Source organism: Anguilla anguilla, chromosome 11 (assembly GCF_013347855.1).
Source record: "Anguilla anguilla isolate fAngAng1 chromosome 11, fAngAng1.pri, whole genome shotgun sequence".
Lineage (NCBI taxonomy): Eukaryota > Metazoa > Chordata > Actinopteri > Anguilliformes > Anguillidae > Anguilla > Anguilla anguilla.
Window position 1 is genome coordinate 38,340,176 of NC_049211.1, and position 27,826 is coordinate 38,368,001.

Consider the following 27,826-nt stretch of genomic DNA (forward strand, 5'->3'; position numbering starts at 1 on the left):
GGCAGCATAGGATCTGGTGGTTGCTGCCACGGACTGAACTCTGTGTTAAAATACTGAACTCCGTTAAAATATTGACCTCTGTTAGAGTGCTGCACAGAACTCCGTAACAGTGCTATACGAAAATACTATTTTGCAAACTACCCAACTACTTAAAATAAACATGAAGTTTAAATTTAACATGTAAAACATTTAGTCCTGTATTTGCAGCACAAATGGATTAAGAATGGGGCGATGGTGTAAGAAAGGAGGAGTGATGAGAGCAGGTGCGGCTCAGGTAAGGAGAAGAGGAACGACACACCTCAGGTAAGGACCAAACCGGACCAACCTTCAGCTGCAGGACCATGTCCATGCGGTAGCGACACAGAGGGCTGATGTCGTTCAGGATGAGGGCTGTGATGATGTCGATGCCGTTGCACTCGTGGGTCACGATGCACGTCTGAGAGAGAGAGCATTCTCAGTCGCGCCCCGGCCTCCAACTATCCTCTGTATTATTTTCTCACCCCCCCTTTCAAAGCCTGTATTAGATTTCATTCTTTAGGGGGAACATCAGTTGCAATTCATTTAGGAGGGGAATGAATGGTCTTCAATATTTTCTTACCCCAGCCTACTAAACCCCCCCCCCACCCCACCCCACCCCACCCCACCCCTCACCACTTCACCCCGCCCCAGCCGTGTCTCTTGACCTCTGTATTTTTAGGTCCTGGTTACACCCCTGGACAGACCTCAGTCAAACCCTGCTTAGCTGGGGAGCGAAATCTGTAAAACCCATAGTCTGTACAATAAATATTGGCCAAGCCACTTTGACGTGACCCATTGACTCTCCATGGGCTTGGTGAAAAGCGTTTCGTAGCCCAGGAAGTGCAGTTTGTGGGCGCCGCCATGTTGTACAAACTGGAGCCAGAGACTTTGCAGCAGGGAAAAAGGGAGACCCTTATATGGGCATGAAGTTCTATTGTCCGCTAAGCGCATGAGATAGTCACACGCAGTGACTCACTGATTACAATCTTTTCCAAATAACACAATAACTTACCAATCCGCACATTGGACGAAGACAAAACACCTATTGCAACTATATTTTCTGGAGCAAAAAAATAACTGACTTTGTATTTTGACCGTATTGTTACTGTTGACGTACATTGAAACTGGTGGCTGAGACACCTACGCTGGAGCTTATCGCACTGACGCTAGTGAGCAACGTCTCTCGACAAGACCAGGAAGTGAGGTGCTAAAACGCAGCCCGGTTTTGGTAGACCCCCCCGTGTGGCTCCAGACCTGGTTCTCCTGGCAGGGCCCCTGGCAGTACTCGGTCAGCGTCTCCAGGGTCTGGATGATGAGGTCCACGTTGCTCTCGTTGATGTAGAGCCCCAGGAGGCCCAGCCCGCCCGTGGTGCTGCCGCACATGATGTCCAGGAACTGCAGCGTCTCGCACACCAGGTTGTAGTTGGTCTTGTTGTTCTGGCAGCGCAGGAAGTTCTGCGGCAGGAAGGGGAGGACGGGTCAAACCAAACGGCTTTTCGGATTTGCGAAAGGGGGCGTCTTCGTTCCAACAATCGCACCGCGCAAGTGCTGCTTTCCAAACCATTCTCCCCCCCTCCCCTTCACTCTGAGAAATACAGGTACAGGGGAGGTACATTTCTGTTCTTCGGGAAACAATTTTGCCCAAATGTACCCTCAAACTACAATAATGTTCTATTTGGGCACTGAATGTACCCTGAAACTACAATAATTTGGGTATTAAGAAGTACCTTTTACAAGCAAAAATGGTATAACCTACTTACGTATCCCTGGTTAGGGGCACAGTTTTACGTACTTGTAGGGTACCACACCAGTGACAAGCATTTGTACATTTATAGGCTCTTTTTCAGACACATTTTTTCTGAGAGGCGTTCCTGAGCTGACCCCAGATCAGCAGTGCATGCCTCAGCACCTTGTCACATGAGCTGAGCACTGACCTGGGACCAGCAGGTGGGACTGACCTGCAGGTCCTGGTTGTGGTTCTCACAGAGCAGCTGCCTGAGACCAGCAGGTGGGACTGACCTGCAGGTCCTGGTTGTGGTTCTCACAGAGCAGCTGCCTGAGACCAGCAGGTGGGACTGACCTGCAGGTCCTGGTTGTGGTTCTCACAGAGCAGCTGCAGGAAGCGCAGGATGGGCTTCATGATGGTGACCGCGGGGCCCATCTCCAGCTCCACCTCCCGCTGCTCGGGGAGGGGCGCCACGGCGGGGGTTGGGGCCTGGCCGTACTGCGCCGATTCAGGCAGGGGGACCACCATCTGAGGAGTGCCTGCTCGAGACAAAGACCATACTGCTGGAGAGAAAGACCATACTGCTGTACAGGAAACCATACTGCCGTACAAAGAGACCATACTGCTGGAGAGAAAGACCATACTGCTGTACAGGAAACCATACTGCTGTACAAAGAGACCATACTGCTGGAGAGAAAGACCGTACTGCTGTACATGAGATGATACTATTGGAGGGAGGAACTATACTGCTGGAGAGAGAGACCATACTGCTGTACAAAGAGACCATACTGCTGGAAAGAAAGACTATACTTCTGGAGAGACAGGCCATACTACTGGAGAGAAAGACCGTACTGCTGTACATGAGACAATACTGCTGGAGAGAAGAACTATACTGCTGGAGAGACAGGCTATCCTACTGGACAGAAAAACCATGGTATTGGACAGAGAAACCATACTGCTGTACATGAGACAATATTGGTGTACAAACAGACCATACCACTGGAGAAAAGCACTATACTGCTGGAGAGGTCCCACATTACTGTACAAATGATCAGTACAGCAAGGTTTTCCCAGTCTACTGTCTAAACTTTGAACATAAGGTCAATTTGTAAGGGCTCTTGACAACAAACAGGAAGTGGTCAAATATATACGTGAAATGCATTCACTACCAGATCTATTCCATAACAGTTTCCTTTCAATCATGACTCCAGTATAAGGAATTCTGAGGAACTTTATTGAGGTCCAGATTTGTCTGCAGTAATCAACACAGGAACCTTAAACATATCTCTCGGGACATCAGGTTTTGGCTCAGGAAGATTTCATCTAGGAAAGAGCTTCATAATTCACTAACAGCACTAGTGGAAATATGTGTAATCTCTGTATGCTCAGTTCACCAGAATCCCCATAGTTACCCCCATCATGGATCATTCCACAAAATTCTGAGATTCTCCACTCATAAGGCTATTCAACAGAGAGTGAGGAAACAAACAACATGTTCTTATAAAATAAATGAATGGATGCGTGTGTGGAATCCACCCCTGGCCCCAATTTTGAGACAGTTACTACATTAGTGCTACATCATTACAACATTTAAATGCATCTTTAATGAAGTCAAAGGCTCTTCATTCACTGGTTTTGCAGTAAAAGGAAGGCTACTTGGTGCACCTAAATATGGTAGGACTGCAGTCAGCAGACCCTGAGTCACACTCTGTGTAGGAAAACTCTGGCGATTGGCCTGCTCACCATCCAGGTCCTTGCCGTCCTGAGCTTTGTGGGTCATCTCTCCCACGTTGACCGACACGGAGGCCTTGACGTCCTGCTGAGCATTCTTCATGCGGTCGTTGAGGACCTTGAAGAACTTCTCCGACTTGTTGTCTCCCATCATCAGCTTGTAGAAGGAGTTCTAAAGTAAGGGACACCCAACAGGTGAGGGATGGAGAGGACATTTCATGCATTTTGGGTTTTAGGGGCCCACTCTCTCAATATCAGGGCGTATCTACTGTATTACCCAGGGCTAGGCAAGCAGTGGCAACTTATGTGTATGTTGGTACATGTTAATAACAAAAAAAAAAATGCACACCAAAAAACTGGGTCACATAATAATAATTTTTTAGAGCATGTGTGTGTCTTTTCTTTTGTCTTTTCCAATAAGTCGGAACATGTACCTGTAGGTCCTGTGTAAATGTTCGTGTAAAAGTGTGTGTTTGTAAATGTGATAATGAGCGTGTGATAATGGGGGTGTGTATGTACGTGTGATAATGAGCGTGTGTATGTGTGATAATGAGTGTGTGTACGTGTGATAATGAGTGTATGATAATGAGCGTGTGTATGTGTGATAATGAGCGTGTGTATGTACGTGTGATAATGAGTGTGTGATAATGAGCGTGTGATAATGAGCGTGTGTACGTGTGATAATGAGTGTATGATAATGAGCGTGTGTATGTGTGATAATGAGCGTGTGTATGTACGTGTGATAATGAGCGTGTGATAATGAGCGTGTGTATGTATGTGATAATGAGCGTGTGATAATGAGCGTGTGTGTATGGTTTTCCTGCCTGAATATCAGTGTTCCCGCCCTCCAGCAGACAGATGGCCAGCTGAATGCTCTCCTGGAAGATCTTTTCATTTTTGGAGCTCATGATGAGGTCAGTGAAGAGCCGTGTGCCCCCCTCCCTGTCCAGACGACGCTGCACAGCTGCTACAACGCCCCAGTCCTTATCCCCCTCCAGGGCTACACACACACACACACACACGCACACACGAACACACACACACAAAAGTGAACAGAATTAACGCAGTCACAAACAGACAAATAGTCAAAAAATTAACCAATCCAAAAACATAACAGATGAAAAAGTCAGATCCAGAGGAAATTAAATGCTATGGTCAGGGTTCATACACTTTTTCACCAATGATTTTCAATGACTTTTCAATGACTTCTCCACAACCTTTAACTGAATTTCCATGACCAAAACAAATGACTTTATCTCAGCGGGACGATTTAAAATTATTTATTGTAACACTAAGTAAAATTAGGTCTGCATCTGAAACATATGGTGCCTCTCTAAAACAAATAAACACCAGACAGACACACTTAGATACATTCTTTCATATTTTAATTTGAATAGTTTAACATTTTGTCAATGTCTCAAACAGGGCTCGCATATGCTCCCAAAATTTAATCTGTGCGACTTCGAAATATAATTGGGAGCATTTGTGGGAGTGCAAATAATTGTTCTGGTGCAACCTTATTTTTTTTTTTCTTTTTTCAGTCGAACGTCTCTTCCTCTGTACATTCGCTAGTTAGTACACTTGTGAGCTGACGGTGACCCTTCTAACCAATCGTGAGCTTGACATTTTTACCTTTAATGCTGATTTTAAATTGGTTAATATTAGCCTTCAATCACTCCCTTTTGCAGCACTCCACTGTCACGCGACACAGAGAGCTAATGCGTTTACTTATGTTACCTGAAGACAAAAGTTTATGTTCAATTTATTAGCGTTATCGAAAGCTGAGAAGTTGAAGCGAACGATTACAGCATTTTTTTTAAACATTAACATAAAGGATAAATAAAAAAATTAAAATAAAATTAACGCAGTGTTTTGGGTAGCGACCCGGTTGAAACAGCTAATTTCTCCGAGGCAGTTTACTGGCGGTTGATTTAATTAGCGGTATTAATGTGACGAGAAGCGCTTTGTCGTTTGAATGCATAACACGCAATTCCTTGAAGAGTCGACACATTTTAGGCGTGACAGTTTAACTGTTACTTGTAAACCGTACTGTTATATTGTCGTTTTTTATCAATAAAAAATCTATTGCATATATTGTTGGTGCTCCTTACATTTTGGTGGGTGCTCCTAACTTTTTGAAATTGGGAGCACCAGTGCTACCAAGTAAAAAAGTTAATTTCGAGCCCTGATATATTATTGAAGCTGCACTTCCCTGGCATATTGTTGGCACAGTAGGGCCTACGTTTACTAACTGCTACATTAGCAGAAACGTGCCTGTTGGGCGTGCCTGTAAACAAACTGAGCCAGACCGAATTAACTTCTCACACCACCAAAATACCGCGGTTACGTGCCAATTTACGTTTTATTACCATACATACTATTTTTATGATTGGATTAATTAGCAATTGTATTTGATGCAACTTTAGCTATATTTCCATTACTTTTCCAAAACTTTTCAAAAAATATTATTTTCCAAAACTTTTCCAGGGCCTGGAAATTGCATTTTAAATTTCAATGACTTTTCCAGGTTTTTCATGACCGTACGAACCCTGTATGGTCCCTATTCCTGACATACCTCCCATTCCCAGCTCCACCAGGTCCACTTTATTGCTGTTTTTCTTGTTGTTGTTGCTGCTGAAGAGATAGTTCTGCACCAGAACCTTCCTGAGTGCAAAGCCCTGAGAAGAACATCAAAAGATCAGCCTCAGCACCAGAATACCAGCTATGGAACACTTACAGGATCAGCCTCAGTACCAGAATACCAGCTATGGAACACTTACAGGATCAGCCTCAGTACCAGAATACCAGCTATGGAACACTTATAGGATCAGTCTCAGTACCAGAATACCAGCTGTGGAACACTTATAGGATCAGCCTCAGTACCAGAATACCAGCTGTGGAACACTTACAGGATCAGCCTCAGTACCAGAATACCAGCTGTGGAACACTTACAGGATCAGCCTCAGTACGAGGCTGGCACTATGCCGCACGCGTTTGCTGTCTCACCCTCTCGTCAAAGTTGTAGGTGCGGATCAGCATGTCCTGCAGGATGCGGAGAACCTTGATGCAGAGCTTCTCCTCGGACACCATAAGGGCCTTGGTGTGCTGGATCAGCCTGAAGGCAGGTATAGCACAGTGATAGCACAGCAACAGCCTAAGCCCAGGTGCAACTAATCCATGCATGCGCACACTCACTCACACACACACACACGCACAGATATATATACACACACACACATATATACACACACACGCACACATGCACGCACACACGCACACCTACACAGACATACACACACACACACACACACACACACACTCACACAGACTCACACTTATGCACTCACTCACTTGGATATGAAGCTGCCCGATTCGCAGCGTGAGCGAGCATCGGTTCCCTCCAGGAACAGCAGCTCTGGTCGATGCAGCACATCCACCAGCACCGACAGCTCAGCATTAACCAGCGGATTCAGCCTATCCTCCAAGGTGTTAATGATATCCTGAGAGAGGGAAAATAAGAATGAGTCAGTACTGAGGCACTGACAAACAGGGCTGTACTGCAACACCGATGAACAGGGCTGTACTGCACTAGAATACAACAAGAGGAACAGGGCTGTACAGCTCTAGAACACAGGGAGAGGAACAGGACTGTACTGCTCTAGAACACAGGGAAAGGAACAGGGCTGTACTGCAGCAGAACACAGGGAGAGGAACAGGGCTGTACTGCAGCAGAACACAGGGAGAGGAACAGGGATGTACTGCACTAGAACACAGGGAGAGGAACAGGGCTGTACTGCACTAGAACACAGGGAGAGGAACAGGGCTGTACTGCAGCAGAACACAGGGAGATGAACAGGGCTGTACTGGAGCAGAACACAGGGAGAGGAACAGGGCTGTACTGCAGCAGAACACAGGGAGAGGAACAGGGCTGTACTGCAGCAGAACACAGGGAGATGAACAGGGCTGTACTGCAGCAGAACACAGGGAGAGGAACAGGGCTGTACTGCTCTAGAACACAGGGAGAGGAACAGGGCTGTACTGCACTAGAACACAGGGAGAGGAACAGGGCTGTACTGCAGAGGATCACAACCACAGTTTGTTGAATGAAGTTCTCATAGACCCAGGGGTTTGGGTTTAATAGGGTGTAACAGCTGGTGTTAGGAGGGAGCGAGCAGACCTGCAGCTTCTCGATGATGTTCTTGTAGTCCCAGGGGTTGTTGGGGGCAGCGGGCCGGCTGGAGCGGGTCAGGCTCTTGTAGTTGGGGTTAGTGCGGGTCAGGGAGCTGAGCGCGCTGGAGCTCAGCATGGTGCTAATCTGGGAGTCCAGGTCCATGGGAAGCGTGAGGGACCGGCTCTTCGCTGGGAGAGATCAGGGGATTTCTTCAGTAACCCTGCCTATTAGCTGCATGTTTACACTACATTACATTACATTACAGGCATTTGGCAGACGCTCTTATCCAGATCGACTTACACAACATTTACACCTTGCTCAAGGGTGCAATGCAGTGTCTGACCTGGAAATCAAGCCTGTGACCCCTTTAGGTTACGAGACCAGCTCCTTACACTACACTGCCGCCTATGTTCCACTACACTACACCTATACTACACTTTACATGAAGGCAGAAGCCAAAGCATTGAAGCATTGAGATAACATCACATTCTTAAATTAATTTAATTTATTAAGGGCAAAGAACACTGACAGTTGCTGGAGCAGCATCCAAAGCATTGATTTAACCTGTCCTTCAGTTTCAGCACAGATACCAGTAGCGTACATGTCCTGGATTTAATAAGGGAATGACCGTAGCTGTTCACGCGGGAGAACAGGTCACACACTGACATAAATTTTACAGTCTCTCTGAAGGATCATAGGTAGGTAATGTAATGTTTTAGGCTTCCAGTAGTATTTAATCAATCTTACAAAAACCCTGAAATCTTTTTTTTTTTTTTTTTTTTTTACATTGCATTTTAATTTGAAGTGTATACATTATTTTCCAAGTAAGCATACTGTTTTTAATCCACCATTATTCATACTACAGCACAGACCTCTGGAAACGTATTTATTATGTGAAGCGCACAGCACGGACCCGGTAATTATGGGCTGTCATTGGACAACTGGGCAAAGCTTACGCTCTGGTTCTCACAGACAGTGCAATGAGAAGGGCCTAGACCTAGAGAAAAGATCGGGTCGTAATTTCAGCCCACCACCAAACGGTCAATATAACATGAGTCTAGTTCAAGTCACCCATAAACCAATCCCTCAGTTCTCAGCAATCTTCTCAGGTAATCATTCACAGCCACTTAATCCAGTACATAACGAGACTGCCAATGCAATGTTTATGTTTCTTGAGAATTACCATGTGCCTGATTGCAGTGTATTAGTACAATGCTCACCAAGAATAGTAAAATAGATATTTGAGGAGGAGGGGAATGCTGTTTTAAAACGAATAACCTGCTGTATATAAATATTCTGAGGTGAAAAAATAAAATAAGCCATTCATAGCAACCAGAGAGAGCTGAGAGTGTCACGTCTAAGTAAGAGAAAATTCCAATACTCTAAATTTTGTAGTGAAATGTAACTGCCAGCTGTCCGTAGGGACATTTAATACTGGAACTCGAAGGGTCACTACAGCTGAAGATCATGCTCACACTGACGAGTGTACATCAGCAGGGAGACACTGCCACCTTGAGGCTTGAATAAGTAATTACGGTGTAATCATACTTACAAATGTTTCAGAGGTTAATACAGTGAAATAACTAAACCGCTGATTCAGTTAACTAATATTTTTTGGCTAAACAGCTATTCCGCGCGGTTTAATATACAGAAAGGATAAAAGCAATGTTGTTTTGTGAACTATGTATTCTTCCTTGGAATATGCCTAGAAATAGTGCCAATATTTGTCTGATTTTTGCCTTTGCTGAAAATGTTAAGTTATCACAACAGTTTTCCTATGCTTTTAATTGGCTCGGACAGTTTTTGTGATGATTCTGACAACCTATCAGCTTTTAAAATGGTGGATATCAGGTCATTTATGGGTTCAGGGTCTAAAGAAACAAAAACGCTTTTGAGTAACTCCAAAACAGCATTTAAATCACTCATCTGCACTTCTAAAAAAAACAACTGAAATTCCATTTAAAGAGTGAAATGATGATGGAAGAGTGGCAGGCAGGAGAAGCCCCCCCCCCCCCCCCGGTTCCACCGGCACGCCGCACGCTCACCTGTAGTGGCCAGGGTTCGAATGCAGGCCTCCACCAGGGTGCGCTGCTGCTGCTGGACCCAGGGGCAGTCCAGCAGTCGCAAGCTGGACTGCAGGAGCTGAATCAGGATGGTGTGGTGAGTCTGGCCAGAGGGAGAGAGGGATGAACAGTGATGCCCTGAAATGGTGGTGGGGGGGGGGGGGTGGTCTATGTATAAAATGTGCTGTAATTTCTACATGCTTAAAACCAAAAGTGTTTGAAAAAGCACCCTTAAGTAAAAGTTGAGTATGTGCACTTTGGCCACATCTGGATTTCTTGATTACAAATCCAAAATTACGAAGTACGAAGCCAAATTAAGGACCACCACGTCCTCTCCCCAAGTGCACCATTATAGTACACTCCCTTCTCCCCAACTCTTTCTGTAGCAACAGTGTGCAGCATCTACCATCACATAAGCATGATGCTGCCATGCTACCCATGCCTGCTGGTCAGACGTGGCTCTGCTTATTCTCAAAGGTGCCTGACTGGGCAGGTTAGGCCATGCGTATGGTCCTGCTCTTCTGCCCTGCCTGTTAGTACACTCTTCTTTACTTAGACTGTCATTTTATAATGAACACGTCCCATAATACTACTGCTGCTACTACTACTACTACTACTGTTACTACTGCTGCTACTACTACTACTACTGCTACTACTGCTATTACTACTACTACTGCTACTACTGCTACTACTACTACTGCTGCTGCTACTATTACTACTACTACTGATACTACTACTACTACTACTACTGCTACTACTACTACTACAACTGCTACGCTTGCTACTACTACTGCTGCTACTATTACTACTACTACTGCTACTACTACTGCTACTACTGCTACTACTACTACTACTGCTACTATTGCTACTACTACAACTGCTACGCTTGCTACTACTACTGCTGCTACTATTACTACTACTGCTACTACTACTAATTCTGGGCCCTATACATAAGCAGTCTCTGTGGGCCCCCTTCCTCTCTTGATCCATGTCTCTCACGCATCATTCCAGGCTTTTCGAGGGCCCTCCCCCAATTCGGGCCCTGGGCAGTCAGTCCCACTTTTCCCCCCACTACGACGCTCCTGACTATTGCTACTACTGCTGCTACAGATACTACTACTACTATAACTACTGCTGCTACTACTACTACTTCTGCTGTTACTACTACGACTGTTACTACTACTACTACAACAACTACTACTACTACTAATAATAATAATAACAACAATAACAGCGTCTGTCGGAGACCCAGGACACTCACCTGCAGAGAGGTGCTGTTTTCAGAGAAGGGAGAGCTGAAGAAGGCACTGATGGTATCTAACACCACATTAATGACGTATTTCTCCAGTACCGGGTCTGAGAAGCGCTTCTCCCGCTTGGCACACACCTGCAAGAGGAGAGAAAGGAACCTTTCACACTGTGCACCAAGCAAAATGAGCCTCACCAGTGTGAACCATTCTCACTGAGCACCAAGCAAAATGTGTCTAACGAGTGTGAACCCTTCTAAACATTCTATGGGGTAGGAGTAGAGCATGCATGTTCAGGGGTTTTGGGAACATTTTAATTTGCACAAGGTTTTATTATTATTTTTTTGTGAAAATGAAAACACTTACCCTGGCCATGTCCACAGTGAAGTTCTCAAACATCTTCCAGATGTGATTGCTGGTATAGATCTCTTTCATCTCCACCTCTGTGTCCACATAGCAGTGGTTCACAAAATTCACATAGGCGATCTTCACCTACACAAGACATCACCAAGCATCAGCTAACAAGCACGTTATAAATGCCATTTCTGTCATACTACAGATTAACACAATTTTGTATTGAATAGGGACAGCTCATTTGAAATGAATGCCACATTCCTTTTAAAGGCATACTATGCAGGATTTTTATCTTTAAAATATTAAAAAATAACCATGCTAAGGCATAGCTATGATGCACTGCCAATCTCTGTCTTTATGCACTTTCATTGAATTCATGCACCTTTACCTGTATTTGTTATTGTAAAATGTGTTCCCTGTTTTCTATAAACCACATATTTTTCCATGGTCCTTTTTTTAAGATTACAAGGGGCGATGTCCCAGACTTGAACCACAACAAAATAATTACTCCTGTTTCTTTGAGGCAATTATTTCTCAGTCTGACATTTGCGTTGTTTATTGATCAAAATATTCAAAAATCTAAATACTCTAACTAGCTTGCTCAACATGAGTAAATGAAAACACAAATTGCTCCAAGATCAGTAGTTAAGTTAGGTAGACAAACATTCTGTGAAAGTCAATGAGCTATCCTTAGCTTTTCAATGAAAGTCAATAATCCACGCATCAGCGTAATTCACAGATAATTGAAAAAAGGAATGGGTGAATAAAACGGTTGAATTGATCGAAAGGAAATCAAATCCCAGTATGGCTATTCGATCCCGGTGCTGAAAATAGGTTGCATCTGTTGAGGCGGTTATGGTGGACGGACTGGGGTTTACCTCAGTGATGCAGTCCTCGTGCGTGACGACTCTCACCACGTCCTCTAGGGGCAGCAGCGAGGTGCACTTGATCTCGGTGTAGACGTTCTTCCCCTCTGCGCAGGCGGCCAGCAGCTCCACCAGGGAGATGTGGTACCGCAGGGGGCTGTGCTCCTGCACCCCCTCCCGCGACTCCGCCATCAGCTCCAGCATTTTGGCAAAGGAGGTCTTGTCGTTGTAGAAGACCACCACGTCCTCGCCAGCGTTGGTCAGCTGCGACAGCGAGAGGAACAGGTTAACTATGGCTGCACACCAGATCCATACTGATGTAAAACTGCTGCAGACCACTGGTATAGTGTCATGTCCAACACGGACAAAAAATAATACCGTACATTTGGTAATGCGACTTTCTCATTCTTTACTGGTTTCATGTAACACAAACGGGCATCAAAGCCACAGCGTTTTGGCTCTTCTAGGGAAAAGCAGAGAGGCAACAGCCCTGCTGAAAATTCCAACTAAGACCGGGTGGAATTCTAAGCTGGTTTTAGCTGTGTTTCCAATGATTTCAGCTAGTCATAGCTGATCTGTGTCTGGTCAAAGCTGGTCTGGGGCTGGTCAAAGCTGGTTAAGCTGGTAGAGTAAGCTGGCGGCCAAACCGGTGGACAAGCTGACTATAGGGTGGTCAGTTGGTCGGTACCAGCTAAAAGTGTCGAAAACACGGCTTAAACCAACTTGACCAGTTTAGACTGGTTTAAGCTGGAATTTTCAGCAGGAAGCCACGGCAACAAATGATGACTTCCCATAGAAGGTTCTCTGTGCGCTGCTCTCACCTCCGTCATGATCATGTCCTGGCACTTCTTGACGTACTTCCCCTCTGCCTTGATGATGGTGTGCAGGAAGTTGAGGTACTGAACGTGGCGGCCGTGCGTCGCCAAGCAATGGATGAAGTGCTGCAGCACAGCCTCGCTGATCTCCGTGCACAGCTGGTAGTTGTTGCTGAAAACGTGCTGCACCGTCTCCGCCTCCAGGAGCTGCGTGAGGAGGAGGAGGAGGAGCAGGGCAGGGACGAGGAAGAGTGCGAGGGGAGATGAGGAAAAGGAGGAGGAAGAGAGATGGGAGAGAGGAGGAAGGAGGAGAAAAGGTTAACCGATAGCATGGGATGACAGGAACATTGACTGGGTTAACCCTTTGAAGGGTAGGCTTTTTCAAATGCTTTTTTTGGAACGTCAGTGTTCTTGAACTCCATTGCTGTCAATTGCCAGTAGAGATTGTTACATCAGCATTAGAATGTTCAGTAAAGAACATTCTAATCACATCTTTGTGGTCTCACACCTTACCAGAAGACTGAGAAAGGAAATAAACTGCATGAGAGACAGTTGTGAACGGTGACTAAATTGCTAAATCTTTCTAGCGGCGTTCAATCGTTCCAATGAGGGTGAGATAGTCACTGCAGTGCTGAGTAGTCCCTGGTTTACAGGAAACTGATGGACCTAGATGGGCTGAATGGGCCTGCTGTTGTCATTGTGCATGTTTCTCTTCTTATGCTCGGTGAGCTCCAGCATTTCAAGCAGTCCGGGGTTTGTTACGTCTCCTCCCGAACCACACCTACTCACCCCTGGGTTCAGGAAGAGGTTCAAGTGTTTGTGGAGGAGGGCCTGGTTCTCTGCATTTCCTGTGCAGAACTTCTGCAGGAAATGGTGGGTGTACTTTATGATCTCCTGCATTTTTGCATCATTCTGAGAGGGCGAGAGACAGAAAGAGAGAGAGAGAGATAGAGAGGGAGGGAGACAGCGAGATGATCACCCTGATAAGTGTTAGTAAGTGTTAGTAGTAGTAAGCTATAGTTTCTTATGGACAGGCTGATTCTTGCAGTGACTGTTGAAAGAGGTCAGCTGGACTATGGAATTTAATGCTCTAAATGCAAATATGCTGAATACTGGGCTGCCCATACAGTTAGAATAGCAAAGAGGCTCTGCATGGCCCAAATGAGATACAGGACATTGTTAGTCTTTTCTGAATTGGATTGTACATTTATTACTACTTTTTACCATTCAACATTGTAATCCATGATTAGTGTATTTTTCTGGGCTCTGTTATATGTGAAGAGCAAACAGCTGCAGCAGGAGAATGCCATCAGCATGAGTCTCTGAGAGCTCTTACCTTGTCGTAGGACACCTGCAGTAGGTCCAGCATCACCTTGTGCGCCCCCATGTTCTTCAGGAGCCTCTGCTGCTTCTTCCACACCCCCGAGCTGCACATCTTATTCAAGCGCTCCAGGATCTGCAAGAGAGCACAGCCCTCATCCTCAGCACAGAGCTGCTCACCCAGACCTACTATCTGCAACTTCATCCTCAACCCAGACCTGCTCATTAAACACCTGCAACATTCATCTTCAACCCAGACCTGCAACCTGCAACCTTCATTCTCAACCCAGACCTGCTCATTAAAGGCCTGCAACCTGCAACCTTCATCCTCAACCCAGACCTGCTCATTCAGAACCTTCAATCTCAACCCAGACCTGCAACCTGCAACCTGCAACCCTCATCCTCAACCCAGACCTGCTCATTCAGAACCCTGTTCTTCTGTGTCCCTGTCTGCACCATGGCCAATTCACACCAATGCTTTTCAAAGAAAAGTGAAATACAACGAATGAAAAGTGAAAAGCAGTGTATCGGAGCCAGACCCAGGGCATGTACGCTAACAGAAGTTAGAGCAGTCCTGGAGGGTCGCAGAGCCTGTGAGATTACTTCCACTTCTGAAGGGCCACTGCAGCTGCCGCTGAGTTTCAGGACTTGAGCCCTTTGTTCATATCATGAATTGGCTAAAGAATCCACATACACTTTTTAACTTAAATTAGCTGCCGACTGAGAAAAAACCACAAAATCCAGAAGAAACTGCAGACACAGCAGAGTTTGACACCCCTGGCATTTGTTCAGAGGAAGAGCCTAAGAGTATTAAGTGCCTTTTCTCGTCCTGACAGTTCATTTACATAATCAGGGTAATGAAAGTCGATGTTTTATTTAGCTTCAATACAATATACTGTATATGCATCTGTAGTCACATTTAGCATTACACGCATAGGGTTTAGGTTGGCTCCCACTTCCAATGCCAACCACTGGAGCGTCTCTTAAATCGGCCAAAAAAATAACAGCCGTGCAGCCACATTCTCTGGGTATTTAGGGATGACTGCACAGAGGAAGAAATATCCTTATATGTCCCAACAGTCACAGGAAATTACACAACTAATCTGCTAATCCTTTCGATAACTGGCATGTTATGAAGACATGTAAGCAAGGTCTGTAGAAACGGGACAGGTCCCTGCAGACATGCTGAAATAACAGATTAACACACATCCTAACGCACGCAAACTGACCTCTTTGACTATTTGGTAGTTTTCATTGTTCTTCTCCGTCTTCTCTTTATTGGGAGTCAGTTCTTCCAAGGGAGGCTGGAGCAGGAGAAGCACAACAGGATTGGCACAGACAGGTGAAGATTCAGACAGGCAATTACAATAGAGGGCCTTGGCCCTCACACCGGGTCACATGACTGGACTGTTCCTTCGGAATTCTTACAGTACAGGCAACACCATACAGTATTCAATCCAGGTGGCTCACAGGCACCCAAAGATAACTGGGATGATTAAATATTACAGAGACAATAATACAGAGTAAATGTGCATCTCTCAGAATACTTAGAGAATGAGCTTGTGGGCTTTCTTGAAATCTTAAAAACAAGAAAAACCCAACGTTGGCTTGAAAATCTATGACACCACCAAACTGAGGCTAATAAAAGACGTGAATCCCTCACACCTCCTCCGCATTCTCCTTCTTGTCTTTTTTGTCCTTCTTTCCTTCCCCTCCTCCGGAGATTCCCTTCTTCTCCACCCACAGTTCGGACTTCTCCACCATAGTGCGCAGACGGTCCAGGTTACTCTTGATCAGTTTATAATTGTCCACGTCCTGAGCGGAGATCAGCAGCTGAACCTGAATGAGAGACAGTAACTGTAAATACCAGCATTTCATATCAATAACGCATAAAGTCGATCAAATACTATTTAATGTCTACATGTGTTTTAGCATGTTCTGAAGTACCGTCAGGTTTTTCACGAATAAAGTGACTGGGTTGTTTATGGGGAAATTGAGAATGGTTCAGATTTGTAGAATCCTTGGCTCCATTCACATTTTTGTAATGGGCATGGTTTTCCTACCGAGCTCATTGCTATGTACAGTAATGAACTCTAATTTGTGGAGGAACCATTGAAAGTCATTGTGACTACCTGTGTGAAATCCACCTCTGCTGAAAGCAGTGTCAGAGGGAGTGAGAATGGGTGCTGCTCTGAGTTTGCTCTGTATATTTAAACTCCCCAAAGGGCGGGGAGTTTTGTGCAGGCTGAGCTGGTAATTCACGATGTACCCTTAAAAATTAAGCTGCCATTAATGTGCAACTGTTGAGGACAATGTGCTAGCAAATGCTAACACTGTGCCCATTTTATATTCAATGTAATAATGTGTTCCTGCATCTTTCAGCTGGTAGCCAATCATAAGAGACATACTCTTAATCAGACACATTGGGCCTCATTCACAAAACCTTTCTTAAATTATTCTTACTTTTGTTCTTAAAAATGTTCCTACAAAAAAAACAATATGAGACTGATGACACGTGTGCAGACCTTTGTTTTTGTGCGTATCCCAGTTGTATAAGACGATGAATGCTGGCTGTTTGTAAATTTTATCTTATTTGTGTGATTTGCATGAGGAAACAGCCACGAACAAATACAGGTTAGAAAAAAACGATGAATGCAAAAAAGTTCCTGGAAACGTTCTGGCCGCACACGTGATTCGTGAATTGTGACCATGTCATGTGACCATGTCCAGGTCGACATCTGCACAGCGTCAGTGTGTGCCTTCCATAAGTAGCAGAATAATAGGTAATAATATTTTTAAAAGGCATCCATTGTACGATACATTATAGTCGTGCATTAATAAGTAGTATGTGGAAACAGTTTGGCCGATAGGCACCATTTTAAAAATGAACATGGCTGCCAGGTAGAAGCTGAAGACCCGTGCTGTAGTCAGCTGTAACGGTGCTAAGGCCCACTGTAACTGCTGTCAGGCCATTACAGGTGTACCTAAGTGAAGGTAAGCTGTGTGTTCGGGAGCCTGTTAGCATCTGACAGGCGCGCCACGTACCTGTTTGAAGGTGTGGAGGACCTCCTGTCTCTGGCTGAAATGTTTGAAGAGAAGGTGAAGGGCCCCTGAGATCAGCGGGGGGTAGTCGTGCATGATGAGGTGCACCAGCACGCGCAGGAACATGCGTCCGCCCTCGTCGTCCACTTCCAGAATGCTGTTACCCTTCCTGCGCATAATGACATGCTGTCAGCACCGCAGACAGACAGCGCTACAAACACACTCACACAGCACTACAGACACACTAACACAGCACTACAGACACAATCACACTGCACTACAGACACACAGTACTATAGACACGCACTGTACTACAGACACACTCGCACAGCACTAATGACACACTCACACAGCACTACAGACGCAATCACACTGCACCACAGACACACAGTACTATAGACATGCACTGTACTACAGACACACTCACACAGCACTAATGACACACTCACACTGCACTACAGACACACACAGTACTACTGACACACTCACACAGCACTACAGACACACTCACACTGTACTATAGACACACCCATACTATACTACAGACACACCCAGAGTACTACAGACACACTCACACATTACTACAGACACACACTGTACTACAGACACACTCACACAGCACTACAGACACAAAATGTACTACAGACACACCCAGAGTACTACAGATGCACTCACACAGCACTACAGACACACTCACACAGCACTACAGACACAATCACACTGCACTACAGACACACAGCACTACAGACACATGCAGCACTACAAACACTCAAACTAAAAAAAAACATGAAAATTGGACTGGCACCAGCAGCAGTAGTTTTTTTCCAAACCAAAACTGAACCAAGCCGAAGCGTGAGTTTTGTGAACTTATAGGAGAACGACAAGTCCTCCAGACAAAACAAAGCATCTGTTGGAATCGTCACGTACCCCACTCCAAACATGGCCTCTGCCTGTTCTCCAATCCGCTGCAAGTTCAGAGTGGCTGGGCAAAAACAGAGGAGGGACCACATCAGTCAGGGTTAAGGGCTAAGGGGTAAGGGTTAAGGGTTAGGAGTTAGGGTGGCAGGGAACGGCAGGGGAAAATCTAAGTTACTGTGCCTAAATCATACAGAATTCAGAGGTGCAGACAGGATGGAGTCTAATTTAAAGCAGATCTATTTACTAGAAATTTCAGGCACACCATTACAATGAAGGCTTTTTAAGTATTTGCCGTTCAGGCGCAAAGGCAAATGTTTAAAAAGCTTTCATTGTAGTGCCATATGTACTGATGCTGGGTTATATAAACTGGGTTCATCAGGGTGTAAGAATGGCCAGTTTTTTTGACCCAGTATGAGTGCACATGCCACTAGAATAATATGCCACTGTAGCAATCGGTCTGCTGGAGAAGCGGATTGGTCTCGGCTGAGCCGACTGGTAGAGAAAGCACACACACCTGGGTTTTGTTAATTAATCAGCCCAGGTGCTTAAAGGTGTGTTTCTCTCCACAGTTCAGGGTCGAGACCAGCAGCACACACTAAAATAGCGAGTCTGTTTTTCAGGCTTTGTTTGTTGGAGCGCAAAAAGAAAGGAAACCACCGCTGAAAAGCTGGAGGAGCTGGTCAGCTGAAAAGCTGGAGGAGCTGGTCAGCTGAGAAGCTGGAGGAGCTGGTCAGCTGGAAAGCTGGAGGAGCTGGTCAGCTGAAAAGCTGGAGGAGCTGGTCAGCTGAAAAGCTGGAGGAGCTGGTCAGCTGAAAAGCTGGAGGAGCTGGTCAGCTGAAAAGCTGGAGGAGCTGGTCAGCTGAAAAGCTGGAGGAGCTGGTCAGCTGAAAAGCTGGAGGAGCTGGTCAGCTGAGAAGCTGGAGGAGCTGGTCAGCTGAGAAGCTGGAGGAGCTGGTCAGCTGAAAAGCTGGAGGAGCTGGTCAGCTGAAAAGCTGGAGGAGCTGGTCAGCTGGAAAGCAAGACAACTACGAGGGGCGAGCTGAGAAGCTGCCGCTTAGTTTTGCCTTGTTTTGTCTTATCTTAGTTTACTGTTTTAGTTTATTGTTTTCAACCGGAACCCGTGGGGGGGAAGGGTGAAGGTGTTTATTTGATTTCCTGTGGGTGTGGGTGCGCTCTCTCTCTCTCTCTCTCTCCATGTGGCAACCAACCCAAACTGCTGCATCTTCCTCTCGGGGTTTTGTTTCAGCCAAGCAGTAACACACCTGATTCTACTAATCACGCACTAGCTTAGCAAAGACTCTAGTGGTTGATTAGTATAATCAGGTGTGTTACTGCTTGGTTGAAACAAAAGCCACACTGGCCCTTTCTGGATAAGATTGGGGACCCCTGCTCTAAAACATGGAAGCACCTAATCAAGAAAAATTAACAGCTTGTTAAAATTCTGGGATTGCGGCGGTTGGACGAAAACCAGCATGCGCAGGGGTCCCCCAGGACCGAGTTTGACCACCACTTCTATACAATGAAAGCTGAGGTGGCTAGCCCAAAGCTGAAGACCAGGATGAAACACCCTTGGTAAGAAGTGAGCCAATGAGAAGCCCCTCTGCACTGCTGAGTACCTGCTTGTTCCAAGGCCATGCTAGCGTCGGCGTCCGCCATGGGGTACACCTCCACAAACTCCTTCTTGAAGACGGAGAGCAGGAAGGAGAGCCGGTAGTCCAGGCGCACGTTGAGGATGAACTGTTCATGGGAGGAACCCAGGGAGAGGGGGGGGGGAGGCAGGGGAGTGGGGGGGGACCCAGGGAGTGAGGGGATGGGGGGGGGGGGGGGTAACTCAAGAGCTCTCAGATGTCATGACTGGAATATAACTGCAGTATGATTTCTTAATCAGGGGTTTAATGTCAGGAATGCATTGCTTCAGTGAAATAGGTAATTATGAGCCTGGCCCTGTTTTCTCAGTACAGCTGACCTGCAGTATCTCCAGGATCTTGAGTTTGGTGTCCATGACGGTGACGTCTTGGTTGTCGATGCTGTCCTTGCCACGTCCCGGCGTCTCCACGCTGAGGCCGGAGCGGCCCGCACCCATGAACAGAGACTGCTTCCGGCTCAGCACCATGGTGGACATCATCTGCCCCACCCCGTGTATGGAACGCTTCATGTTCTTCCCTGGAGAGGAGCAACGCTTCTCAGTTTGTCTCAGTCTGTCTCCCCAGGGCTATAGGCTAACATTTTTTCCCAAGAAGCACATGTACTCATAAGTTGAAAGATTTAAGACATTAGCACACTAACGCATCCAATTAGTAGATCCATCCATCCTTTATCTATACCCCCTTATCCTGCTCTTTTCCTAAAACCGTTTCTCAGTTTCCTTCTCCCTCTCTTACACCTCAGTACAGTATGTTTCTTTTCTGTATATGCTTTTTCACTCTGTCTCCCAGTCACTAATAGCCTAAAAAAACAGGACCCCCTCCCCCACCCCACCTTCCGTCCACTCACCGCTGCCTTCGTCTTGGAACACCGGGTTGCCTGGCATGGGGCTGGGGACGCAGTCAATGATGCCCAGCAGGGTGCGGGTCAACCGCAGCAATTCAAAGAAGCTGTAGAATCCAAAATAGATGAGGTGCCTGGCCAAGCTCACCACCTGGGAAGGTAAGACATGGTCTGATCACCCGACTCATTCCTGCGCTATCGCCCTATGCTATGGTAAAGGAGGAAGCTTATGATTGGTTATTTGCGCGAGCAAAGACTGCCTGATGCACCCATGCCTCTATTTCGCTTCACTGAGAGTGAAAAAAATTTCAGACATTGCAGCCCTTTGCGATTGCGGAATCACGCGTTGAAAATTTCAATTTTAATGCAAATTTGAGGAATCCGTCAGCCCTACCTCATAGGTAAGCTTGTTCTTCTCCTCATTAGCGAAAGGCAGGTCATCATTCAGCACGTTGTTCAGGTATTCCTCCATGAAGACCATGGTGTTGGCAAACTTGTTCTTTTTGTTGTCACGAGAGTCGTCCATGTTGGAGTCATAGCTGAGAGAGGGTAAGAGAGAGTAAGACCAACATTGAGGCAAGACCAGCGCTCCAATCACACAAGCAGACTCATATGCATCCACAGTCCACACCTTTGACTAACAGCTAAAACCAAGCAAGAGCTTACGCTTAATGCTGAAACCACCAAGCTTTGCTTTTGAAGAAAAGTACTAATGCTTGTATTAAATGGGGTGTAAATATTACAGAGCCAACCATACAAGATCAATCATACAGGATCAGCCATACAGCACACAGCATACAGGACCAGCCATACAGAATCACTGTAAAGAACCAGCCATACAGGATCACACTGCAGGATTAGCCATAAAAGACCAGCTAAGTGTAAGTTTTCTCACTGACAGAGAAGAGGAAAAAGGGGTGTCTGGTCATCTGGGTGAATAACTCTGCGCTAACCACAACACAGACAGAGCTAGAAGAATGCACTCTCATCATGGCCAAGCAGAGACCAAATGTGACAGGTGCTGGTGTTTAGGTCCGCAAGTAGGGCAAGGTCATTTTTCAGTTTTTTACAGATTATGAAAGTGCAGATTATAAACTTTCAAATGATGTGTCATACATTGAAATCTGAAAATAGTTGAAGAAGATATGCTTATTTGAATGTTGGTACTCCTAAAATCAAGTAGCAGAGAAAATCCCCTTGAAAGATCTTGAACTTTTCACACTTCTCACAGGGAGATAATGGGTGGGAACAATAGCTAGTTAACTCCACCCCAACCACTCCCCCGCTAGAGTACCTGTAAATCCTTGTCCATTTAGGGATTACCATATTTAAAGCTTCATAACTCCAGATGTGAACACCACAGAGTGGTGCCACAAATGCAATGGTCAATGCAAAATATCTAAAATGAATTTGCTCCTTTTTTAGTTCGCAATGAAATACTGTGAGATTGCGGGTTAAAGTATACATGGCCTGGATCAAAAACTTCTTGACCACAAGTTCATAAAATCTAAGGGTGGATATGTAGAACTACTAAAGATCTATGAAGCAAAAACTAAGCAGTGTACCCAGCATCTCCAAATCTACCCAAAATGTCTAAATTATTAACACTGGTCTAAAATAGCTAAGGGTCCAGAAACAAATCCAAGATCTCTCCAAGAAGGAATATAATGCTTTTTGTCCATTGTAAAGCATATGAGCCCCTTATGAAGGTTTAAGATTAAACATAGATATAATTTCAACATTACATAATACCACTAACCTATTTAAAGACACTCAATTTCTAAAATAACGTATATAACCGAAATATTTTGAGCAGTAATACTTGCATAGCAATGATGAAATCTTATCTATGTTCAGTAGATGGAGACACAGACAGTAAATCAATGACAGCTCTATCCGCTTCTGTTTTGCTCCAGAAAACGATGTCAGGTCTATCAGCAAACATATGGCTTAGCTATGCCCAGAAGTCCTCAATAATAATGGTATTTTCCAAGGAATTACGAAAAATCGTTGACACTGTTTCGTTAGGTGCAACGTCTTTTAATGCTACCATATATAGAGCGAATGCCATGGTAAGAAAATGTTCGGTTAGGGTTACCCTAACCCTAGGTTACCCTAGGGTTACCCTAACCCTAACCCTAACCTATAAAACGCTATTCCAAAAGCAAAATTAGACATGTTATACATCGTTAGAAAGCTTATACTCTCACCTACTGATTGAGCATCCGCCATTGTAGCAACCTCACAAAGTAAAGTAAACAAACATAGGCTACTACCACACGGCTTTATTTATGGGCGGTGGCTTGACTGAAACAAAGTGACAATAGCCAACGAAATCAAACATGCTAATTAAACTGCACCCCCATCACGCCTCCAAAACCCGGCTGTAAGAATCTCTAAAACTGTAATGAGATTGTTACGACAGTTACGTCGGTTACGTCAGTTACGACGGTGCGGAAAAGTGTTGGAGTACGAGAGAGATTGAAAACATGAGGTTGTATCTCTGGGTTGTATGATGGAGTTTGTTGAAACGCGTTACGTGCAATAAAAGGTTGAACAACACTGAAGAGCGGACAGAACTTCGTTTCTATAAAGGTAGACTAAAGAAGAGTTTATCACAAAAACAAGCCGACCTTGCTGACAAATTGTAAGTATTTAGTGACCCTAAAAATGTTGTTTATTCTATTGAGTGACTTCTTCAACACTTTAACTTTCGTAATATGAAAAAAAGGAAAACAGTAAAAAAAAATTAAAAAACCTTTTTTTGCCTCCTAGCGCGATTTCAAGATTTGCGACTTGCGGACCTTTTCTCCAGCACCCGTCACATATACTAGTATAGGTACCTATGACCATAACAAGATATGGAATATATACATATTTTTTGTCAGGGAAAACATTTTTTTTTAAGGCCTCAAATATATTTTTTAGCATTTGTACTATGGAATTCACAGTCTTGACTTAGTTTTTCCACAATTTTAAATGAGTAATCACATGTTTTCAAAAGTTCCTATGGCTTCAATTACGTTTTAGGGCTCAACTTAGGGTTAGGGTTATGAAAACGATAAGTCTGAGGGTCGAGGCAAGTTCACGGCTGTGTTCAGCAGGTTAAAGAAAGGTTAGGACATTGGTTCTTTTTTGATTTTGGACGGGCCAAAAATTTTGTATATACTAGTATAGGTACCTATGACCATAACAAGATATGGGAAATATACATATTTTTTCAGGGAAAACATTTTTTTTTTAAGGCCTCAAATATATTTTTTAGCATTTGTACTATGGAATTCACAGTCTTGACTTAGTTTTTCCACAATTTTAAATGAGTAATCACATGTTTTCAAAAGTTCCTATGGCTTCAATTACGTTTTAGGGCTCAACTTAGGGTTAGGGTTATGAAAACGATAAGTCTGAGGGTCGAGGCAAGTTTACGGCTGTGTTCAGCAGGTTAAAGAAAGCTTAGGACATTGGTTCTTTTTTGATTTTGGACGAGCCAAAAATTTTGTATATACTAGTATAGGTACCTATGACCATAACAAGATATGGAAAATATACATATTTTTTCAGGGAAAACATTTTTTTTTTTAAGGCCTCAAATATATTTTTTAGCATTTGTACTATGGAATTCACAGTCTTGGCACAGTTTTTCCACAATTTTAAATGAGTAATCACATGTTTTCAAAAGTTCCTATGGCTTCAATTACGTTTTAGGGCTCAACTTAGGGTTAGGGTTATGAAAACGATAAGTCTGAGGGTCAAGGCAAGTTTACGGCTGTGTTCAGCAGGTTAAAGAAAGGTTAGGACATTGGTTCTTTTTTGATTTTGGACGAGCCAAAAATTTTGTATATACTAGTATAGGTACCTATGACCATAACAAGATATGGGAAATATACATATTTTTTCAGGGAAAACATTTTTTTTTTTTAAGGCCTCAAATATATTTTTTAGCATTTGTACTATGGAATTCACAGTCTTGGCACAGTTTTTCCACAATTTTAAATGAGTAATCACATGTTTTCAAAAGTTCCTATGGCTTCAATTACGTTTTAGGGCTCAACTTAGGGTTAGGGTTATGAAAACGATAAGTCTGAGGGTCGAGGCAAGTTCACGGCTGTGTTCAGCAGGTTAAAGAAAGCTTAGGACATTGGTTCTTTTTTGATTTTGGACGAGCCAAAAATTTTGTATATACTAGTATAGGTACCTATGACCATAACAAGATATGGAAAATATACATATTTTTTGTCAGGGAAAACATTTTTTTTTTTAAGGCCTCAAATATATTTTTTAGCATTTGTACTATGGAATTCACAGTCTTGACTTAGTTTTTCCACAATTTTAAATGAGTAATCACATGTTTTCAAAAGTTCCTATGGCTTCAATTACGTTTTAGGGCTCAACTTAGGGTTAGGGTTATGAAAACGATAAGTCTGAGGGTCGAGGCAAGTTTACGGCTGTGTTCAGCAGGTTAAAGAAAGGTTAGGACATTGGTTCTTTTTTGATTTTGGACGAGCCAAAAATTTTGTATATACTAGTATAGGTACCTATGACCATAACAAGATATGGAATATATACATATTTTTTCAGGGAAAACATTTTTTTTTAAGGCCTCAAATATATTTTTTAGCATTTGTACTATGGAATTCACAGTCTTGACTTAGTTTTTCCACAATTTTAAATGAATAATCACATGTTTTCAAAAGTTCCTATGGCTTCAATTACGTTTTAGGGCTCAACTTAGGGTTAGGGTTATGAAAACGATAAGTCTGAGGGTCGAGGCAAGTTTACGGCTGTGTTCAGCAGGTTAAAGAAAGGTTAGGACATTGGTTCTTTTTTGATTTTGGACAAGCCAAAAATTTTGTATATACTAGTATAGGTACCTATGACCATAACAAGATATGGGAAATATACATATTTTTTCAGGGAAACATTTTTTTTTTTAAGGCCTCAAATATATTTTTTAACATTTGTACTATGGAATTCACAGTCTTGACTTAGTTTTTCCACAATTTTAAATGAGTAATCACATGTTTTCAAAAGTTCCTATGGCTTCAATTACGTTTTAGGGCTCAACTTAGGGTTAGGGTTATGAAAACGATAAGTCTGAGGGTCGAGGCAAGTTCACGGCTGTGTTCAGCAGGTTAAAGAAAGCTTAGGACATTGGTTCTTTTTTGATTTTGGACGAGCCAAAAATTTTGTATATACTAGTATAGGTACCTATGACCATAACAAGATATGGAAAATATACATATTTTTTCAGGGAAAACATTTTTTTTTTTAAGGCCTCAAATATATTTTTTAGCATTTGTACTATGGAATTCACAGTCTTGGCACAGTTTTTCCACAATTTTAAATGAGTAATCACATGTTTTCAAAAGTTCCTATGGCTTCAATTACGTTTTAGGGCTCAACTTAGGGTTAGGGTTATGAAAACGATAAGTCTGAGGGTCGAGGCAAGTTTACGGCTGTGTTCAGCAGGTTAAAGAAAGGTTAGGACATTGGTTCTTTTTTGATTTTGGACGAGCCAAAAATTTTGTATATACTAGTATAGGTACCTATGACCATAACAAGATATGGAATATATACATATTTTTTGTCAGGGAAAACATTTTTTTTTTAAGGCCTCAAATATATTTTTTAGCATTTGTACTATGGAATTCACAGTCTTGACTTAGTTTTTCCACAATTTTAAATGAGTAATCACATGTTTTCAAAAGTTCCTATGGCTTCAATTACATTTTAGGGCTCAACTTAGGGTTAGGGTTATGAAAACGATAAGTCTGAGGGTCAAGGCAAGTTCACGGCTGTGTTCAGCAGGTTAAAGAAAGCTTAGGACATTGGTTCTTTTTTGATTTTGGACGAGCCAAAAATTTTGTATATACTAGTATAGGTACCTATGACCATAACAAGATATGGAAAATATACATATTTTTTCAGGGAAAACATTTTTTTTTTTAAGGCCTCAAATATATTTTTTAGCATTTGTACTATGGAATTCACAGTCTTGGCACAGTTTTCCACAATTTTAAATGAGTAATCACATGTTTTCAAAAGTTCCTATGGCTTCAATTACGTTTTAGGGCTCAACTTAGGGTTAGGGTTATGAAAACGATAAGTCTGAGGGTCGAGGCAAGTTTACGGCTGTGTTCAGCAGGTTAAAGAAAGCTTAGGACATTGGTTCTTTTTTGATTTTGGACGAACCAAAAATTTTGTATATGTGACAGGTGCTGGTGTTTTGGTCCCATTATTTATGGGCGGTGGCTTGACTGAAACAAAGTGACAATAGCCAACGAAATCAAACATGCTAATTAAACTGCACCCCCATCACGCCTCCAAAACCCGGCTGTAAGAATCACTAAAACAAGCCGAATTTGCTGACAAATTATAAGTATTTAGTGACCCTAAAAATGTTGTTTATTCTATTGAGTGACTTCTTCAACACTTTAACTTTCGTAATATGAAAAAAAGGAAAACAGTAAAAAAAAAATTAAAAAACCTTTTTTGCCTCCTAGCGCGATTTCAAGATTTGCGACTTGCGGACCTTTTCTCCAGCACCCGTCACAAATATGGGCTGTAAATCATTTATCACAGGGAGGGGCAACTTATGGTTTAATAATATTTTCAGACAGATAAGAGCCAGCGCTAACCGCTACTTTCCCCAGACCGATCAGAGCTGAAATGGCTGGGTGATGACTTACTCTTTGATGGAGATGGAGGTGGGGATCTCGGTCCAGAGTCGGGCGAATTTGACGGGCGTGACCAGCTCCTGGGGGTCACGGTCCACATGCGTGTGCAGCATGAGATGGCAGAAGGAGGCCCGTAGGTCGTAGGGCAGCGTCTCGTCCATCATGCACAGGAAGATCAGCTCCACGTCCAGCTGCTTGGAGATCTCATCAATAGCCAGGTACTGCCGGTCCAGAGACATCCGAGCAAACAACTTCAGCTGGTACCTGAGGAAGGGTTCGGCGTTAATCAGACCGCTACTCTGTGTGCACCTGGAGAGGGGCTCTCACATTAACACATTCCTGTACAGGAGTACCTGTAGAAAGGATCATGAAATTGTGTAGGTGTACCAGT

The 27,826-nt window shown here is 43.8% G+C and overlaps 1 protein-coding gene across 1 annotated transcript in view; it reads right to left on the reverse strand.

Moving 5' to 3' along the window:
• itpr3 (inositol 1,4,5-trisphosphate receptor, type 3) overlaps positions 1-27,826 on the reverse strand; it is a 77,064-nt gene that overhangs the window by 15,573 nt on the left and 33,665 nt on the right. Inside the window, exons 19-43 of the mRNA XM_035382559.1 lie at positions 27,448-27,699; positions 21,153-21,297; positions 20,765-20,909; positions 20,238-20,434; positions 19,888-20,008; positions 18,281-18,335; positions 17,357-17,522; positions 15,977-16,150; positions 15,541-15,615; positions 14,328-14,447; positions 13,781-13,903; positions 12,998-13,198; positions 12,189-12,440; positions 11,323-11,448; positions 10,971-11,096; positions 9,692-9,812; positions 7,653-7,834; positions 6,827-6,975; positions 6,482-6,590; positions 6,051-6,153; positions 4,300-4,475; positions 3,488-3,647; positions 2,099-2,283; positions 1,273-1,473; positions 326-436 (exon numbers count right to left, since the gene is read on the reverse strand). Of these exons, the coding sequence (XP_035238450.1) occupies positions 326-436; positions 1,273-1,473; positions 2,099-2,283; positions 3,488-3,647; positions 4,300-4,475; positions 6,051-6,153; positions 6,482-6,590; positions 6,827-6,975; positions 7,653-7,834; positions 9,692-9,812; positions 10,971-11,096; positions 11,323-11,448; positions 12,189-12,440; positions 12,998-13,198; positions 13,781-13,903; positions 14,328-14,447; positions 15,541-15,615; positions 15,977-16,150; positions 17,357-17,522; positions 18,281-18,335; positions 19,888-20,008; positions 20,238-20,434; positions 20,765-20,909; positions 21,153-21,297; positions 27,448-27,699 (3,775 nt within the window). The remainder of the gene's footprint in view (positions 1-325; positions 437-1,272; positions 1,474-2,098; positions 2,284-3,487; positions 3,648-4,299; positions 4,476-6,050; positions 6,154-6,481; positions 6,591-6,826; positions 6,976-7,652; positions 7,835-9,691; positions 9,813-10,970; positions 11,097-11,322; positions 11,449-12,188; positions 12,441-12,997; positions 13,199-13,780; positions 13,904-14,327; positions 14,448-15,540; positions 15,616-15,976; positions 16,151-17,356; positions 17,523-18,280; positions 18,336-19,887; positions 20,009-20,237; positions 20,435-20,764; positions 20,910-21,152; positions 21,298-27,447; positions 27,700-27,826) is intronic.